Source organism: Theobroma cacao, chromosome 9 (genome assembly GCF_053813885.1).
Source record: "Theobroma cacao isolate CCN51 chromosome 9, ASM5381388v1, whole genome shotgun sequence".
In the NCBI taxonomy this organism is placed as follows: Eukaryota; Viridiplantae; Streptophyta; class Magnoliopsida; order Malvales; family Malvaceae; genus Theobroma; species Theobroma cacao.
In genome coordinates, this window is record NC_142647.1 from 5376609 (window position 1) to 5394388 (window position 17780).

Here is a 17780-nt window from a genome sequence, read left to right on the forward strand (position 1 = left end):
AGAAGAAGATGGAATTGTTTCCCCCACTTATTGGGGCTGCTTTATCTCTATTTAATGTGTCGCTTGGATAAGGATAAGGGCAGTAGACATCCTTTTCCCACCAAGGTCTAACACTTTCGAGGGCTTTTACCCCCCACTCATTAAAAAGAAATAAAAAGTGATAGAAAAACCATAAACCATAAACTTCGAGGGAGATGAACTACATATGATCCTATAATACATCATATTTACGTTTCTTTTAACTTAGAAAGATTTGAAACCGATGCTATTAGACTATTACACACAGCATTAGTTCACGTAAAGAGCTCTTTCAAAACAGAAGGTGCACATGACAATGTCTTTTCCCCTTGCTCCGAGGCATACAAACTTAAGAGCGCTGAGCCTGCCACTTTCCAAGCAAATCCGCATTTTCCCACGTCATCAATTCTGATGGCATAATCATAGGAAATGTTGTAAATGGCAAGCGCCTCCTTATAGATTTGGTCCAGAGGCCTTTGTCTCTGCTCCAACTCAGCACCTCCATACAATTCCTGAACAAGAAGAAGAATTTTGAGTAAATAAAGAATCGGGATAAGGGTTTCTGCGAAGAATGATTTCTATGCTAACTGGAAGTGGCAGTGCACAGAAGCAAAGCTTAACGATCACCAGCTTGTATTTGTTATAAACTGCATTAGCAGCCACATCTCTCAGTTCTTTGCTCTTGCCATCCAGAGTTTGCAGAGTTTGCGTCATGTCTTCCCTATACTGCTTATAAAGTTCAGTCCATTTTTCTCTGCAATCTTGAGGAAAACCAACATCGAAACAAGGGAGCTTTCGGACTTCTGAATAGGATAAAGACTAAAACTCATCATCCCCATAATAGTATTAAACATAAAAAACTAACAGCACGTTCGGTTAAAGGGAATGGCTAGGAAACTTTTGTTTCTTTATTTGGTTGTGAAATAGCTCAAGAAATAGTCATTGTGGAATACTTATTCTCTAAAATCCTCTAAAATTAAAAAATAACTAATACTACTGTCTCCTATTATATTAGCTATTCCATAATAAAAAAATAAACTCAAAATATAATAATAACCAAAATAGCTCTTACAAGTTTAAAAATTTATAACTTTATTTATATAAAATATTATTGTTTTACTCTCTCCTCTCCCTTATTCAGACTTTAAATAAAATATTAATATTTAAATTATCTATTGTTAATATTTTAAATAAATAATCAATTATTAATATTTAAAAATAAAAAATAATTGATCATAATAATATTTAAATTAAATAATATATTAATATTTAAAATATTAATAATCAAATTATAAATAAAATAATAACATTTTTCTATAACTTTTTGAATAGTTATATTCAATAAAATATTAATATTTACATTATTAATTATTAATATTTTAAATAACTTATCAATTATTAATATTTAAAAAATAAAAAATAATTGATCATAATAATATTTAAATTAAATAATATATTAATATTTAAAATATTAATAATCAAATTATAAATAAAATAATAACATTTTTCTATAACTTTTTGAATAGTTATATTTAATAAAATATTAATATTTACATTATTAATTATTAATATTTTAAATAACTTATCAATTATTAATATTTAAAAAATAAAATAATTAATAATAATAATATTTAAATTAAATACATTATTAATATTTTAAAATATTGATAATTATAATACAAATAAAATACTAATACTTAAATTACTAAATATTAATATTTTAATTAATTTATAAATTAATGATATTTAAAAAATCAAATAAAAATAAAATAATTATAATACACATAAAATACTAATACTTAAATTACTAAATATTAATATTTTAATTAATTTATAAATTAATGATATTTAAAAAATCAAATAAAAATAAACAATTATATATATAATAAAAAACACTTTCATCTTCTTTTTTTTTATTTTTTTTATTTCAAAACTATAATTACCAACTAGATATTACAATAAATTATAATAATTATTTTTATTCTATTTCATTCGTTATACTAAATTATATTTTATTCCCTTCTTACATGTTCCACCATCCAAATGTATCGCTTTAATAATAATGCTTTAGAGGAAATGACACATAAAACTTCCATTTCTATGAAGATAAACTATACCTTTCCTTGGCAGTTCTTCTCCATATGATTTGACAAAATCATAAATTTTTCCCAATATAGAAGTTGATTTGAAAGACTTTTGCCGTTCCAAATAATGAGGAAATGCATCTGCCCTCAATTCTGGTGGAACTTCAATCTATTTGGAAGTAAGGGGAAAACAAGTTATAGCAGTTTTCAAGGCAGCAGCAATTACTTGCAAGTAAATTATTGTTAGGAGGTCATGAAACATGCAAAAAGTCAACAAAATAGCTACGCATCAATTATTCATGTACGTATAATTTACAGTGAAAACACCAAAAAAGAAGCAACCATCTCCCACATATTTCTCATATATCAAGGCAACAAACTAAAGCATCAATGATATAGTTAAAAATCAACCGCTAACTGATGAGAATTTTGTTATTGACTTCACTTAAACTCAGAGAATGGCATTTACATGGGCTAAAATATCAGCTATCCCAATCCCTTGACAAAGAGACTTACTAACCTTTTTTCCAGACTTTGGTGCATCCAAAGACTCGTAATATAAATCAATCAAACGTTGTAGGTTCTTCTTCAAAAGAAATTTCTCTGGAGAGTTACTATCTTCCAGTGTTAGTAAGCGATCCATTACTGCCATACAGTTATCCGATGCAATGGCCATAGCATTACTGAAAGCAGCCAAAAGCACCTTTACATCAGGAACCAAAACCGATAACTTGAATGATATCAAGACCACACTCAAGACTCCATCAGCCTATACCAGAGACATTAGGAACCAAAACCAGGAGATCCCTGACCCAATTGCCATATCATATTCGTGATTAAGTAATGAAAGAATGAATTATGGAATTTGATCAAAGAATGATAACAAGTTAATAAGAAACTACTAAATGACTTTGATCTGGTCTCCAATCTTGGCATTTGACATATCCAAGAACATTTTTGATGACCTCAAAAGTATTTGAACCTCTAGCAGCGAAGCAAGTAAAAGAACTCTGTTTTTCAAGGGAGAGTTTGAGGACTTCAGATGACAGGGAAAAACCTAGTATCCTCTTGCATAATTTCAGATAAAAAGGAATTTCTACTTGTAAAAGTTCAATTTATGATAATATTAACTAATCAGAAAGAATGTGACGACTGATGAGCAGTACCACAATATAATTCAAGCATAAATCAATTCACAGTTTCATAGCCATTAACATTCCAAGTCAGGACGCTTAATAGTGAAACCAAAATGTTACTGAGGAATACAGTCAAGTAATTACCTTGGCTGAAACCTAGTTCTCAAGAATAATTTGAAGAGCTCATCCTCCAACTCCTCGTTTGAAAACTCACCTGGTCCCTTAGTGGACACTCCACAAGTAGAAGAATTTTCCGTCCAGGGTTCACTCACTTTGAAGTAATCCAATAACTGAAGATAGTACAACAATTGGCAGATAGTCTCAGAGAACATCAAAATAATGCCAAATATAGATGAACCCTACAATTTATTGTAGGAATTCAAAGTTGTAACAATATCTATATAACATCAAATTATATTCTAATTAAAAACAAGATTCCTCTTTTTTGAAGGGGGATGCCAAACTTCATCTTAAAATTCAGCAGCCAAACATTACATGAAAATCACCCAATAGACAGTTGCAGCAGAGAGTTTGAACTATCGGAAATATCTCTATATTATAGAAAAGTTATTTTTGGCAGGTCAACTTAAAATTAAGTATGTGTTTCAGCTCAAAGTAAGAGAGAAAATCTTCAATGAGTTTCATAAAATATATATATATGGAAACAAAGGATATTTGGATGCATACACTTTTTGTGTGTGTGTGTGCCTGTATATCAATACAGCTTAAAGTTTTCCCTATATAACCAGTATCTTTGGCAAGTATTATCACCAGGAATGCCATTGACATCTAGGCCAATTTAAAAAAAAAAACTGTTGACAGCAGTTACCACCAACAATGTAGCAATGTAAGGGGATTCAAGTAAATGCATATTTAAGATAGAGGGGTAAACTGAAGATCATACTATGTTTTACCTTTTAGCATATACTGAAGTATAATGGATGTAAACAGTTGAAATATGTGCAAGAATATAAAAATAATAATAATTAAATAAAAAGGTTTGAAAAGAAGTCACAAAACGATAGTTACCCATTTGACCATCTATTAAAAAGCAATAATAATGAGGGTAGCAATCAGGGCTACTGAAGAAACAGAAAAGAAAAAGGGTAAATAAACTCTTCAAATATAAACTAATTCAGAACCAACCTGGGGATTTTTTGATACAAAATACGTATCGCCGTCAAAATCACCCCCAGCCATCTCATCAGCCAAAGAACGTGGGCCTTTACAAGGAAAGAATATAGCATACTTAGCATGTCCTACATATTCATTCAAGGATTCCACATATCTAGCATTTAGCAAATGTACATCTCCAAAATGTACACCAGGTTGGCGGAACACTAGCACTTTCCCAGAAATCTGTCCATTGTCCCTATACATATCATCCAAGAAGACAACAGAATATCCAATCATCAACGCAGGACATACTTGTCAACTTCCATGCAAATAGTTAATTTTGATTTAATAGATTCATCTGGCTGCAGGAAAGAGTTAAATTTCTGTCCAAAATAGGTGAGACAATGTCAAGGAATCTACCAATACAACAACAACAACATTATTTGACCAAAGATCTATGTGGCCCCAAATGATTTGCCTTTCTCTTATGCATTATAGACCCTATAATATTTCAATGTCTAATAAAGTTGCTATAATGAGGATGTGTAAACAAAACTAAATTCCAATCAGTCGGGGGAAGAATCTGTACTGCACAGTATCTAGCACAACTAAAAGAATATCTCAACGTAATTTTCAAAAAAAAAATTGAGTATCTCAACATCAATGCATGCCATCAGAGGAAGGAAGTTCCAGCTCTAGTGCACCTTAAACTGTAAAGAACATTATGCAGCAATATTTTTTATTATACCATACCGGAGAATCTGTCACAAGCTGTGAACACCTTTCTAATTAAAAAAAAAAAAAACTTGGAGAGTCAATACTCTCCAACACTCCCATTCCTGCTATCTCTTTCCTTTATCTATTCTTCTGTCAAAGATTAGTTCAAAATTGAGATCAGACCATCATATGTTATGCCTAACAAAATGGTGGTAGAATTTGAGTTTAAGAAACAAAAGCAGCTCACATCATTTCCAACATCATCTGCAAAGACACTGCCCATATTAGAGATCAGAGTCTTGGGGTAAGTGGATACGGATAGTTTATTTGTTTTCAATTGAGAGACATAGAGACACAGAGCTGGCCTCAGAATATGATGTCCTAATACATGTGCAAAGATGTAAAGCTTCCCATTATCGCTCTCTTTCAATGTGCACATAAGCATAACAGAACAGCTTACATTACACATTAAACCATATTCTACAATCAGTTATATCAAAAGCTTCTGAGATTTTGCATTCCAAAATAGAAAAACTCATTCCTTACATTTTTTTTTTGAGATGCTACAACGGATTCCAACATTCAAACTTGTAGCTAAGACTTGAAATTGCTAGTTGAACTTTGCAGTGAATACTGGCTAATGTAATTGTACATATCCTCTTACATTTTCTACTGAAGAACATATTCTATAATGGTAGCTCTGAATATTGCGGTTTAAAATTGTTAGTATTTGTTGTGTTACCATAAAAAACATAATGACAAGAATAACAGAAAAACCCAACTTACTTACAAGATAATGCTGACTTGATCACTTTCTAGGACTCCAGTTGGATCGACAGTACCCATTAAATAATAGGACTCAGTCATAGGGAGCTTTCCTCCTAGAAGACCCTTCCTTTCTTCATTTAACATTATTGACAGCTGATGTTGCAGATATGATTCATCAAGGGAAATCCCCGATAAAATCATTTTTGCTGCACTGAAATCATCCTTGCCACCATTATTAAGCGAAACTGCATGTGATAGTTATAAGATCAATTCAAAAGGTGATGAGGTCAGTGAGACGAAGATAAGCAAAGAAGTATGAATGATACAAGACCATTGTTGACATGTAGATCAATTTTGAAGGAGATCGTGCAAAGGCAATAAAAGCAAAAGAACATTAAAAACAATTACACTAGAATGGTATTTCATTTCTAAAAGAATATAACATAGTCCCATTAAGCTAGTATAATCTTCAAAACAAAAAACTGTAAAGCGAGGAAGGGGGCACAAATTTTTATTTAACATGCTTTAGTCATGGTGATATAGAAGTTAACAAACCAACCTTTAAGTGCTGTGCGTTTATTGGAGAAAACACTCTGTGTCTCTTCTAATGCATTCTTCAATATGTCCATAAAAAAGTCATCCGGGACACCTCCATAGCTAAGGAGTGCAATCAAATTCCTTGAAAGAGAAGTTCTCTTTGGTTGATTGCTGCAGGAGATAACACAAAAACATCACCCTAAAATGAAATGAAACAAAAACAAGAAGCGCTCACAGACTATTAAATTTCTCAAAGGTAAATCCATCTCATCAAAATTGAGTCAGAAATAAAACAGTTTAACATCTTCACTTAGGCATTGGCCTATCGCAGGATTCAAATACTTTTATATTGGGGCTGGAAGACTGATTTGGGCAAGAATAACATGCACCATCTTATGATCTGACGTTAAGTTCTAGGGATTCAAAGTGATGTGAACTCATTGGCTTCAAAGTAGGGCTTTTAGCCCATAAATTAGATGGGACACACAAGCGCTAGAGTGATCCAACTACTACAAGTGGGCTTCACACGCAAATCTACCAGAGACAAAGACCTTTAGCTTCCACATTTTGCCTAATTTAGGACATGTTCTTAATTGCAATTGCAAGCTTCAATCTATGCCAGCTACAGTTCATACTACCATGATGCATTCACCTCAAAAGCAACCTAAAGCAAATGCATTGAATGTGGTTGTTAGAAGGCCACACAAAAAGCATGGTTTGAGGCAGTGAAAGACAAAACCACTGTTGCAAAGACAAGATGTCAGAATGGTACTACTACATTCAGAAGGTTATCAGAGTATTTTAGTACATCTAATTTTATCTATTGAACAAATATTGTGACAGACATGTGTATAAGGAATTATAAAATGAGAGATATATCCTTTTCCTTCTCTTTATTTTCCTTTCAGGAGATTCATTTAAGTTCTCAGAATGTTTACACTCCCCCCACCTCCCCCAGCCAAACTCATCTCTTCTATATTGAACCCAGAATGCATTCATTTGGCACTTATCAAGAGATTTGAGAAAAAAAATACTATGTAACGTACAAGTACATCAAATGGAAATTACATGAATTATACAATGGCAGGTACCTTGTTGCAACTACTTCCAGTGAATTCATTGTGCACATGTTTGCCAGATTTGGATCTGGCTTAACTTTAATCATGGAAGGACGAATTTGAATGGTTCTGGGTGGAAGCTACAAAATTTTGGAATAGAAGTCATTACAAGCATGCAGCTTCTGAAAAGCATTCAGAAATCATTAGCCAACTAAAATATGTTACTCACAATAGCTAAGATCCTATACAACAACAAACTGATCAGATACATAACTTTCAGTATAAATTAAAGTGACTAATTTATAAAACCATATATATGAAATGGGATGTCCAACTTTTGAATGCCAACCTGTCATAATGGTCATCCTCCCAATCTACTATATATGTTATACCTTCAAATATTTCAAAAAAAAAAAGTTCATACTAGAAAAACAAAAGTAAAGCTCACATACCAATGTAGATTGACTAATACATTTTTTAAGGGAAATATGGCATTTGACGTGGCATCAATTCTGCTTTCAATTGGTATTAGATTCAACACACGACTAGATTCTCAATGTAATAACTGGTGCAACTACTAAACCCTAAACCCTCAACCCTTGAACCAAGCTAATAGTATCTGCAATCTTTGCTCAGCTCTTCCATTTTTCCCAAAACTTTTAAGCATTTTGTTTCATTGGTAATTTAACTAGTACAGTCTACTTCAGAATCTACTCCTACAAAGAGCTAATCATCAATTTCTCAATTCAAGAGGGGACTTTCAGATGGAGTAAGCTTGTTCTAATTATTCTAATTACAAGGGAAAATGACAAAACTATACCTTTTTATTGACAAGTAAGGTTCCCTTGACGGCACAACCTTTGTTAAAGAGGCGGAACTGGATCAGCAAAGGCTAGAAAAGAATTTAAAAATGGAATGATAATCAATAAATAAAATTTAGAAAAGCAAGTACCAGTGGGTGGTTAAAATGCACATACCGGTACTCTATGGTGAGATTCTGTTGATTTCATGTCTGAAAACTTGCCCTAAAGTCCATTGAGATGAAGAAATCTATGATCTTAGAAAATGCAATTAATTGAAAAACAGGTAACAGTAAAAAGATCACAAGATGACATAATAACATCCCAGCCATGAAATAAGGAATATAAATGGAAACAAAAACCAGAATAAAATTGACAAAATAGTACCACAAAGAACTAAATGGAAAAGGAATAGTTGGAAGCCATGCCTTTTCAAATTACCAAGATACAACAAGCATGGCATCCATATTATCTGAAACTTTGTATAGTTTTAACCATTCCAAGATTCAAAAAAATAATACACACAAAATAGATTAAGAGTTCTAGAGCAAAAGCTGTTTCATATATATATATCAAACTGATTCTTGTCATGCATACCAGAAAGATGAATTATTGGGCAAATACTCTGCAATACTTTCATCTCAAACCAAATGTATAACAAGTAGCAAATCAAGCTGCCAATCACCAACCTCATCATTGTCACCATTCAAAATCCTTCCTTTAAAGACATTCTTTGGGCATTTCAAAGCCAAATCCTCTGATATATAACCAGTTCCATCTGTGTGAATACAAGGTTCTCCATCTTTTTTATAAACATAATTTCCATATTTATCCTGCAATAAGATTTATTTTTTGCTAAAATATCAAATTAAACTCAGGAAAAAAAACATGAGAAAAATCTATAAGAAGGGAGACTATTTTTATTCAAAACTTTAAGCCATAAATCATACCTGGCAAGGTATATCATTTATCACCACAACGTTTACATCAGCTAAATCAACTTCCAGCTTCATGGTCTTAGATAAGATCAGTGACAATCTACAGCACAAAGAAAAAGAAGCTTTTCAAATAATAAATAAACAACTGCAAAAATGTCTCCCAGAAAAAATTGAAAAAATTTAAAGGAATAAAAAAAACATGCAGATTTTGTATTATCACTGACCTGGCCATATACTTGGCCATATTGGATACAGTATGGACATGCATAAAGACACATCTGGCTTCTTGTATTGTTTTCCCAGACAAAACATAATCTTTACCATCATCAATAGATGCATATGACTCCAATCGAACAAATAAGCACCTAACAGATGAGGAAGTTGGGTCTTTCTTTCTTGCTTCTTTGCCCCCATCCTTAAACACTGAAAATTTCACCATATTTGGGACAAAAATACTAAATTATCATTCTCAAAAGTTAGGAACCGATGATATCATAAGAGTTGAATATATTGACTTGGATAACATATATTGGTGCACGTTCAGTGCCATACCCAATTAGTAGGGTAGTCAAAATTTTTTCACTGATATCGATTTACCAGAAAAATGAGAAGCACAGGATCCTCAATAACTGACACGTTGCAGATAAAGGAAATAAACATGCATGTGGAAGCCAGGACATCCACACAAAGCTGCAAACTGGAAAATAAGAGCAATCCTTTCTTTCGTGCACATAGACAACCTCAAACACCCAGGATTGCAATAGAACAAAAGTCCCACTTTCGTAAAGGGACTGAAATTCCTAGTTGTTGCAACTTTGATCCTCATAATTATCATAAAAAACTACGGAGTGGCATGGGAAAATAAACTAATAAACGAATGATACATTTCGTCACCATTAAAATGGGGAAACTATCAAGTAAGATTGTCGCAAACAATCAATTTCATGATTTAAAAGCAGCTCTTACTGCATTGTTTTATGCTAATTCTCTGAGACAAGCTGAATAAAACACCTACACCAATGAACTGGACAAAGCAGATATTCTTCAACTGTAAGATAAGAACAAGAGATACAACTCAGCTGGCAGATCAACCTTTGCTCCACTCTAGCAGAGGAGCACCTCAGGGACATGCATGCCTAAAACAAATTCAGAGATGCATGCTGCTAGCAGAAACTATAAGAGATCATTTGACATGCTGGCTTGAACTGGTAATACTTGATGTATCCTGGAATAACAACTATAATAATCTCAAAGGACAAATAAGAACACCAAATACAAAACTCATCATTACAAGAGTGTGGTGTAGATGACTGACCAAAAAACCGGTAACGACGCAAACCAACAAGAAGTCCTAATGCAATTTTCTTGTACTCAGCATAACAAACATTGCCAGCCGAAGTTTTACCATCTGTGACATTTGCAAACTTCACGATGAGAATATTCTCATCTCCTAAAACCCTTTGTAGATGATTTCTACTTGTTTCCAAATAAGGCCCCTGGAATAAAGCACATGAAAACAATAATAAATATAATGCAATACAACCAGTGAAATAAATTAAATCAAGGAAAATATTGTAAAAGGAAACTAATGCAAAAAAATAATTACAAACAATGCACTTTATGTTACTACTATTTGTGGAACTCTCAAAATTGATATAGGTCCATCTCCAAGCAACTGATTCCTCATAAGGGAGCAATAGCAGAGCAAAAAATGATAACTCAAATTTTAAACAAGGATTATAGCATCAGACTTACACAGATAAAATAAGCGCATACCAAGACAATATAATTAATATTTTCAGCAACTCCTTTCACGTGTAAGAATAACAAAATCTTAAATTTAAAATTTTTGTACAATGAGAGAACCAAATTGAAGTATTTGATTTTATCGTCGGTGAAAAGAGTGTAACCCCACCCCCCCACAAAAATAAAATGTTTCCTCAGGTGAAAGGACAACACAAAAAATTGATACAATAAAAATTGGAATTTAGGTGGAAAGGCTTAATGTGATTGGCTAAGAGAATTTTCCTATTTGATGGGAACATGAAAAACAAAAGAAAACTAAGATAACTAAAACTGTTAGCCAAGGCTGTCAATAAGGAGAGTGCTATCAGCCACATAGTATTAAAGGAAAAAGGGAAGAATTACTATCTCATGATATGGAATATGAGTTTGGTATGCATAAGAGATATAGGCTTAAAGCTGATATCTAATTAAACTGCCTTCAGTACCCTCGTAAAGATGTCCAAACCAACTGATATTTGTATCTACAAGCGTTATAAAATTTAAATCAAACCTTTTGTCCTTTCAGTGTAAATTAACATATATGCATGCACAAAATCAAGGAAACATAAGACCTTGAACAGCAACTCCAAATTTACCTTGAACCTACAACTCCCATTTGCAGATACATGACAATGGTACTGATATGCCTTTCCAGACTCCCAATCAACTGACTGCAAGACAAGGGAATGGAAGGGTAAGGGAGAAGGACAAAAAGAGAAAATAATCAATTACATAACGCATCACGTGCAAAGAGGACAAAGCTCATATGAAAGAGTGGTCTAATTCACATTCCAAACTTTTGAAACATCCACGCATTCCAATCTCATAGAACATGCTGAACATGAAAACCTGTTTGTGTGACAAATCTTAGTTGATACCGACTTTAACATTTTTCAAAGTTCTGTTTTTTTCATAAATTAGAATGCAATGTAATTCAGAATATAGTTAGAGTTAAAAGGCAAATAACATTAAAAAAACTGTTATGCTACCTTACAACGATCATCTGGATTGTTATACCGTTGGCCCAGAGTAACCCAGACCTCTTCCTCAAACTTATCCATTGCCAAATCTTTTAATCTTCGAATTCCATCAGCTGTAGTTACTTCTTCCAACGTTTCCCTGTGGTAAAAAAAAGAAGACGTTGAAAAGAAAGAACTTATCTTTAAAGAAAAAAAAAAGCTAACCTTTTCGAAATCAATAGATGACAGGTCGGTAGACAAAACTTACGAGCCAATGTAATTTAAAATGAGGAAAGCTTTTCTAAACTCAAGCGCCCCCAAAGCCACCAACTGAGGGCTAAACCTTTCTTCTTTGCCAACATTCAATGAAGAACTCCAAGGAGGACCAATAGTGGTAACAACATCTTCTTCGCCCAAATTAATCATAAAACCAACAACCCGCAAAACAAAGCGTCAAAACAACCATTTAAAATTTTTTAAAAGAAAAACAAACATTTCCTTTTTTAAAAAGAAAAAGAAAAAGAGAGAGATTTAACCTTGCTGCATCATAAGACAGCAAGTTTTGGCGGGCGAAGAAAAGGGACTACGACTTAGTCTTGAAGGAGAAGAAGAAGAAGGACTTTGTCGTTTTGGACTGTTGTTGTTGTTGTTGATGTTGTTTAGTTCGTTCTTGATCATGTACATGACAAATCCATCAAATGAAGAACGAATTGTCGTCCGTTGGATTTTCTTTAGAATCCTTAAAGATTGTTCTTCGCCTTTATCAGCAAGCGCCTGCCTCGTCGAGTCGGCAAGTGGCGGTTGGTTCTGCTCACGACAGATTCTGGAGATTGCTCCTTCCACCGTTTGGGGCAGAGCCACATTCTCATAAAAATTGCTTCCCATTGATGAAATTGATCTTTAAAACAACTTTCTCAAGTTCTGGGTTTTTGAAATAAAAAAGACTTTGTTTATTTCACGGAGCAACGAATTTTCAACTTTCTTCAAGACCAAAACAGAAACATCTGATTTCTTCTTCAGTCTCGAGTATTCACATAACCCCCTTCAATGGAGAAGAAGAGCCGATCAGCTCCATCACCTTCACCAACCAAACAGAAAGAAACCAATAGGTTTTCTCTAATGTAGAATGATCTCCTTCAAAACACACTCTTAAGGCTACCGGCCAATCTTCTTCGCTTCTGCTGCTTGCGTCTCCAAGGCCTGGAATAAGTAATTTTCTTGTGAAATTTTGAAATGGAAAAAGTACAGGTTTCTTCCGTAGCTTTTTTTTTTTTATTGATTTGTTTGTTTTGGCGCACTTTTTCAAGTGTAATAGGACAAGAACAGGGTGTTGTCCTAAAGGTCTTTTCCTTTCTTTGTTTGGAGGTAAAATAGTTTTTAAAAAACATTTTCAGGAAACATTTTTCGGAAAAAAAGAACTTATATACTAAGTCTAAAAATATTAGTTGATCAATATTAGTATTTAATTTAAAATATTAAAAATATTTTTAAAAATATTAATATTTAATTTAAAATATTATTATTTAAAAATTAAATACTTAAATAATAAATCTTTTAATTATGTCAAAAAAGTTAATTTAATTTTATTGAATCAATTTTTAAATTTTTATTTTAAGTCAAATAAATTCATCTCTTATTATTGTCTAATTTTCATTTGTCAATTATTAAATACAGTGATTTATTAGATTTAAATAAAAATTTAAAAATTTATTTAAATGTAATAAAAAAAAACTAAATCAATTTAACTTTATTTAATGTTATTAAAATTAAAAAATAATTTTTAATAAAATCATTCGATGTAATTAAAATTTTTTTTTATAAATTAAATAAATTTTATTAATAATTATAATAAAAAAATATTTTAATGGTGATTTGATAAACATATATTTATAAATATAAATTTTTTATATTTTATACGATTGATGAATAATTATAATTTTATAGTATTACGATAAAAAGTGATGAGATAAAAAATTTAAAATTAAAATTAAAATTTATTACAATGTGTGGTTCAATGTTTTGATAAATGTAATTATTAATTTTATTTATTTTTATTTTTATACTCAATTTTGATTTTGAATTAATGAAAATTAAATGTTTATTATTTTATTATCAACTCGAATTTATCATTTTAATATTTAAATAACTCAATTATAATAATAAAAAACACTTTCATGAGATGATTTAAATAATAGAAAATAATTTTAATAAACTATTTAAATATTAAAATTTTTCTAAAATATTTAAAAAAATTCTAGTAAATTATTTTCCGTTCTGATGAAACGAGTGAGAAGAAAGTCTGGGAGCAAGGGGGCGGGGCTATGGTGTAATAGTGAGCTAGGCAACCATATTCAAGATTCAAAAGGGCTGATTCTCAAATCTGAGAAATGGTGTGATTGATTGACACAGCTGATGAAATAGATGACACAGCTTTGGCTGAGCCCTTTGCCCTACGAGATTACTTTCCACATGGCCTTTTACTAGAGAAGAACAGAAAGGCTTCAGAACCAAAAAAAAAAGGAGAGAAAAAGCAAAGTCACTTGGCAGCATTTCCTTAAAAACACTTTCGGCTCTCTCTGGAAAAGAAAAGTAAGGCTTTAGTCCAAATCATGGCCACTTTGATGACTGACGTCAAGATTTTCTGGATCTGCCTTCGCCAGGAAGTAGCAAACAGATTAAATTACAGATTAGACAGGCCACCGCTTTGTACATTGTCTAATCTAATATAAAGTAAAAATCTAATTACAAACCTTATTTAATTTCTTATAAATTTTTTTTCTAAATTTTCATTTTTAATAATATTAAAAATTAAAAAAAATACTACAAATACTACTATTAATAAAATGTAATACTTATCATTAAAAATATTATATATGATTAAATATAAAATTTACTCAAACGTTGAATTATACGGAGACAACATCAACTAATTATTATTAAAAAAAATAATTTTTTATATTTAAATTTTTAATAAAAATACTATTACTATTATTTATTTTTATATTTAAACAAGTTTTTACTTTTTGAGTTACATTTTGTTAACGAAATAAATAAAAATAGAATAAAAATAAAAATAAAATATACTCAAACGTTGAATTATACGAAGATAATATCACTTTATTATTATTAAAAAAAGTAATTTTTTATATTTAATTTTTTAATTAAAACACCATTATTATTATTTTTTTATATTTAAACAGGTTTTTACTTTTTAAGTTATATTTTAGTAACGAAATAAATAAAAATAAAATAATTATTATATAAAAATAAAAATAAAATAGTTATTACGTAATTTGATAAGATTAAAAGAATAGGTTATGAATAGTTTTTGTAATCTATTTCAACGTTTGGTTGTTAAAAATAATTTTAGAATAAGAAATTAATAAAGTACAAAAAGATAAAAATATTTTTTATTATATATATAATTTTTATTTTTATTTTTATTTATTTTTAAATATTAATAATTTATAATTTATTTAAAATATAAAAAATTAATCATTAAAATATTAATATTTATTTATATTTTAATCATTAATACTTTATTTGTAATTTAAAATGTTATTATGATTATTTATTTTTATTTTATGTTTAAAATATTATTTTTATAATTTATTTAAAATGTTTATATACTATAATTTAAATATGAATGTTTTAATTATAATTTAATAATTATATATTTTAAAATATTAATATTTAATTTATAATTTACATGTTGTAATGAACTAATGATTATTTATTTTTATTTTATTTCATTTTTCAAACATTAATAATTTATCATTAATTTGAAATATTAATAATTGATTATTTAAATATTAATATTTTATTTATAATTTAAATAATATTTTTTATTAAAATATTAATAATTTGAATCAATTTTTAATTTTAAAATATATTTTTGTAATATATTATTATAAATTTAAACTTTTTTCTTTTCATAATAATATTAACAATTAATCATTTAAATATTAATATTTTGTTTATAATTTAATCATTAACATTTGAAAGTATTAATATTTTGTTTATTATGATTAAAATATAAATAATATTAATTAATTTTTTATATTTTATACGATTGATGAATAATTATAATTTTATAGTATTACGATAAAAAATGATGAGATAAAAAAATTTTAAATTAAAATTTAAATTTATTACAATGTGTGGTTCAATGTTTTGATAAATATAATTATTAATTTTATTTATTTATATTTTTATACTCAATTTTGATTTTGAAATAATGAAAATTAAATGTTTATTATTTTATTATCAACTCGAATTTATCATTTTAATATTTAAATAACTCAATTATAATAATAAAAAATACTTTTATGAGATGATTTAAATAATAGAAAATAATTTTAATAAACTATTTAAATATTAAATTTTTTCTAAAATATTTTAAAAAAATTCTAATAAATTATTTTCCGTTCTGATGAAACGAGTGAGAAGAAAGTCTGGGAGCAAGAGGGCGGGGCTATAGTGTAATAGTGAGCTATGGAGCTTTGGCTGAGCCCTTTGCCCTACGAGATTACTTTCCACATGGCCTTTTACTAGAGAAGAACAGAAAGGCTTCAGAACCAAAAAAAAAAGAGAGAAAAAGCAAAGTCCCTTGGCAGTATTTCCTTAAAAACACTTTGGGCTCTCTCTAGAAAAGAAAAGTAAGGCTTTAGTCCAAATCATGGCCACTTTGATGACTGACGTCAAGATTTTCTGGATCTGCCTTCGCCAGGAAGTAGCAAACAAATTAAATTACAGATTAGACAGGCCACCGCTTTGTACATTATCTAATCTAATATAAAGTAAAAATCTAATTACAAACCTTGTTTAATTTCTCATAAAAGTTTTTTTCTAAATTTTCATTTTTAATAATATTAAAAATGAAAAAAAATACTACAAGTATTACTATTAATAAAATGTAATACTTATCATTAAAAATATTATATATGATTAAATATAAAATTTACTCAAACGTTTAAATTATACGAAGACAACATCACTTAATTATTATAAAAAAAGTAATTTTTTACATTTGATTTTTTAATAAAAACACCATTACTATTATTTATTTTTATATTTAAACAAGTTTTTACTTTTTAAGTTGCATTTTGTTAGCGAAATAAATAAAAATAAAATCTACTCAAACGTCAAATTATACGAAGACAACATCACCTTATTATTATTAAAAAAAGTAATTTTTTATATTTGATTTTTTAATTAAAACACCATTATTATTATTTTTTTATATTTAAACAAGTTTTTACTTTTTAAGTTATATTTTAGTAACGAAATAAATAAAAATAGAATAAAATAATTATTATATAAAAATAAAATAAAATAAAATAAAATAATTGTTACTTAATTTGATACAATTAATAAAATAGGTTAGGAATAGTTTTTGTAGTCTATTACGACGTTTGGTTGTTAAAAATAATTTTAAAATAAAAAATTAATAGAGTACAAAAAGATAAAAATATTTTTTATTATATATATAATTTTTTATTTTACGTTATTTTTAAATATTAATAATTTATAATTTATTTAAAATATAAAAAATTAATCATTAAAATATTAATATTTATTTATATTTTAATCATTAATACTTTATTTGTAATTTAAAATGTTATTATGATTATTTATTTTTATTTTATGTTTAAAATATTATTTTTATAATTTATTTAAAATGTTTATATACTATAATTTAAATACGAATGTTTTAATTATAATTTAATAATTATATATTTTAAAATATTAATATTTAATTTATAATTTACATGTTGTAATGAATTAATGATTATTTATTTTTATTTTATTTTATTTTTTAAATATTAATAATTTATCATTAATTTAAAATATTAATAATTGAT

General features: G+C 28.8%; 1 protein-coding gene across 2 annotated transcripts; it reads right to left on the reverse strand.

The window, feature by feature from the left end:
- Nucleotides 1-14: 14 nt before the first annotated feature.
- LOC18591983 (putative RNA-dependent RNA polymerase 5) lies at nt 15-13270 on the reverse strand. Of its 2 annotated transcripts, none has more exons than XM_018127388.2 (19): nt 12453-13270; nt 12185-12320; nt 11947-12076; nt 11554-11628; nt 10488-10668; nt 9397-9595; nt 9185-9272; nt 8924-9067; nt 8412-8459; nt 8255-8326; nt 7468-7574; nt 6399-6547; nt 5862-6084; nt 4385-4610; nt 3383-3528; nt 2623-2785; nt 2136-2271; nt 646-821; nt 15-530 (listed from the first exon to the last, which is right to left on the reverse strand). In XM_018127388.2, the coding sequence occupies exons 1-19, from the start codon at nt 12799-12801 to the stop codon at nt 294-296; spliced, it is 2985 nt and encodes a 994-aa protein (XP_017982877.2). In that variant the 5' UTR covers nt 12802-13270; the 3' UTR covers nt 15-293. The 2 variants fall into 2 exon arrangements, with proteins under 2 accessions (XP_017982877.2, XP_017982876.2); XM_018127387.2 differs by having other exon boundaries at nt 12185-12323.
- Nucleotides 13271-17780: the final 4510 nt, after the last annotated feature.